The sequence below is a fragment of the Entamoeba invadens genome (genome assembly GCF_000330505.1).
Source record: "Entamoeba invadens IP1 unplaced genomic scaffold scaff_1105074725407, whole genome shotgun sequence".
Lineage (NCBI taxonomy): Eukaryota > Evosea > Mastigamoebida > Endamoebidae > Entamoeba > Entamoeba invadens.
Window position 1 is genome coordinate 1698 of NW_004440371.1, and position 2526 is coordinate 4223.

The 2526-nt window shown below is 32.2% G+C and overlaps 1 protein-coding gene across 1 annotated transcript; it reads right to left on the reverse strand.

Moving 5' to 3' along the window:
- EIN_137470 (hypothetical protein) lies at positions 1 to 635 on the reverse strand (the record flags this gene model as incomplete). The annotated part of the gene is made up of 1 exon (XM_004256643.1): positions 1 to 635. A coding segment is annotated over one exon (635 nt), but the record flags the coding sequence as incomplete, so codon positions are not given.
- Positions 636 to 2526: the final 1891 nt, after the last annotated feature.

Here is a 2526-nt window from a genome sequence, read left to right on the forward strand (position 1 = left end):
TGTTTTTCTTTCTTTTTTTCTTTCATTTCGACTTCCGCCTCCAATTTCCCGACATTTTTCCACGTATCTTTACTTACCTTGAGTATCTTTCCGCCCTTTAAAACCTCAACTTTTGCTTCACTAATTTCAAGATTTTCGATATTTCCACACACAAAATTTGAGTAGTTTCCAATCATCACAAACACTTCTTTGACGTCACCACACTTCACTGACAGATTTTTTTCCAAATTTTGTTTTCCAATGATTTCGAGTTTTTCAAGATTAAAAATAGTTCCGTCGAAATTTGAAGCAATTTCTCGAATTTGCAATGTGTTGTTTCTGTAGATGAAACTCTCTAAGAATGAGACTCGGCCGATTTCTTTGTTTTTAGAAACAAAAAATATTACTTTTTCAGTTGAAGAATTTCTCTGTTCTTCGATAACACTAAAGTCATTCTTTTTGAGATCCAAATTACATTGAAAAGTGTTCTTATTCGTTAAGCCATTAATTATCATAGCTACTGAATTTGTGTTACACTCTAAATTTGAAAGCTTTTCATTGTCGACAATCAGTGTCTTACCGGTGTACGTTCCATTTACGGACAGATTTTCAAGTTTGCAACCCGTCGTTACTACGTCTCCGTAGACATCCTTCATATTGAGACTCTTTGTAGTCAAAGGGAGAGTCAGTTCCCCGACTTTAGTCTTTCTCACATTGACGTATTCAATATATTTTGCACCCCACACAAACTAAGGATCTCTTAAATCGCACTTCTCGGTTCTGCACTTTTCGTACGCGTTTCTTGTGTATGCAAAAATCGTCAATTCCAGCGGAAGACACTTCGCGAGGGTCAGCGACAGACACTCGGCGTCGAGGAGATATTGGTGGACTTTGACCGTCACTACACTCCGCTTTTCATCTCCGCATTGCGTCTCGAGTATCGGAAGATACTCCACTTCTTGTGTCTCTTTGGATAAGTAAGTGACGTGGAATAAATTTATTTGAAATACAATCAATTTAGATTTTATTAATAATAAAAAGTGACAAAATGCAAGAGGTGGGGTTCGAACCCATGTCTTCGAAAAGACTCGTACCTGAAACGAGCGCCTTGGACCACTCGGCCACTCTTGCTCTACTAACTATATCACTCATTTCAATACTCTTATTATTTATTTTTAATATTTCAAGTAAAATATGTTGAATGACTTTTAACTCAACTTTAATTGGGTTATATTCTTTATCACTTGTTATTAATAAACACATTGGTTATATCAATTTAAATAATAAAAATAATGAGAAGCATTTGTGGTCTAAGGGCAGAATTCCACCCTTCCAAGGTGGAGATCCGGGTTCGAGTCCCGGCAAATGCACTTATATTATAATTATAATACAATTGACTTATTATAAAATCAAAAATGTAATTCAATACAACTCACAACAAATGATATGATATTGTGAAATAAATAATTAATACGTAAAATGAATTAATACGCAAGACGAATGTAAAGAGGCAAAATGCTTTAATCCCCTCTCAATCTCAAAATAATGCAAAGTGTTGACTGATTCTGGATGTTGTAGTCGGAAAGTGGTTTTTCCTCGACAAGCTGTTTGTCAACAAAGATGAGTCGCTGTTGATCTCGTGGAATACCTTCTATTTCTCAAATCTTAGCCTTAATAACATCAATGGAATCGTTTGGATCAACTTCCAATGTGATTATCTTTCCTGTAGGTGTCTTCAAAAAATTGAATTTACAAATTAACAAGTGTAGTTTTTCTTTTATAGACTTTGTTGACATATTTAAATGACGTGGTACATATTTCAATACTATTATTAAATAATAATCAAACTATAATATATTTTTATACTATAGTCAGCGAAAAAAACCACTTGTGGAATAAAATGGTTCTTTTTTAACAAATTTATAGTTTTATGTATAATTTATTTATAAAAAATACTATTTTAAGTGTCAATTTTACATAAAAATAAAAAGACCACTTTCTTATAACATTTTCAAATTGCCTTTTGACTTTTTTTGTTTTTCAATTATTTTTTTGGTAATATGAAATGGTTATTTGCCGGGGCTATTAAAAGACTTATTCAAAAAAAAATTGTTTTTTTATCTGAGAAATTAACATTAAAACTATTTTAACGAATACTGTTTTAGCTTCAAAAACTAATCAAATTTTGTTATTATAAAATGTTATTCAACCAAAAAAACAAAACGTTAAGATTCAAACCTTTGGCTGAACCTTTGTTCAACACCCCCTTCTGCACTTTTTTCTTTTTTAGTCCTGTTTATTGGGTTCATAACTTGAATACACCTTGTTGGAAACACAATAAATCTGAACAAATGCAACGTGAATTTGTTTTTTAAACAGTTCTATAACGCTCAATAATTTAAATTTCACCATTATAATCACTACACCTTTATTACATCCCCCTCTTAACCAATACCTCATTTTTTCAAAAGTGCATTCGTCGGTCAAAACCCAATTTGATATTTTCAAACATGTTTCCACAATGTTTTGATGTGGGTCACAAACCGT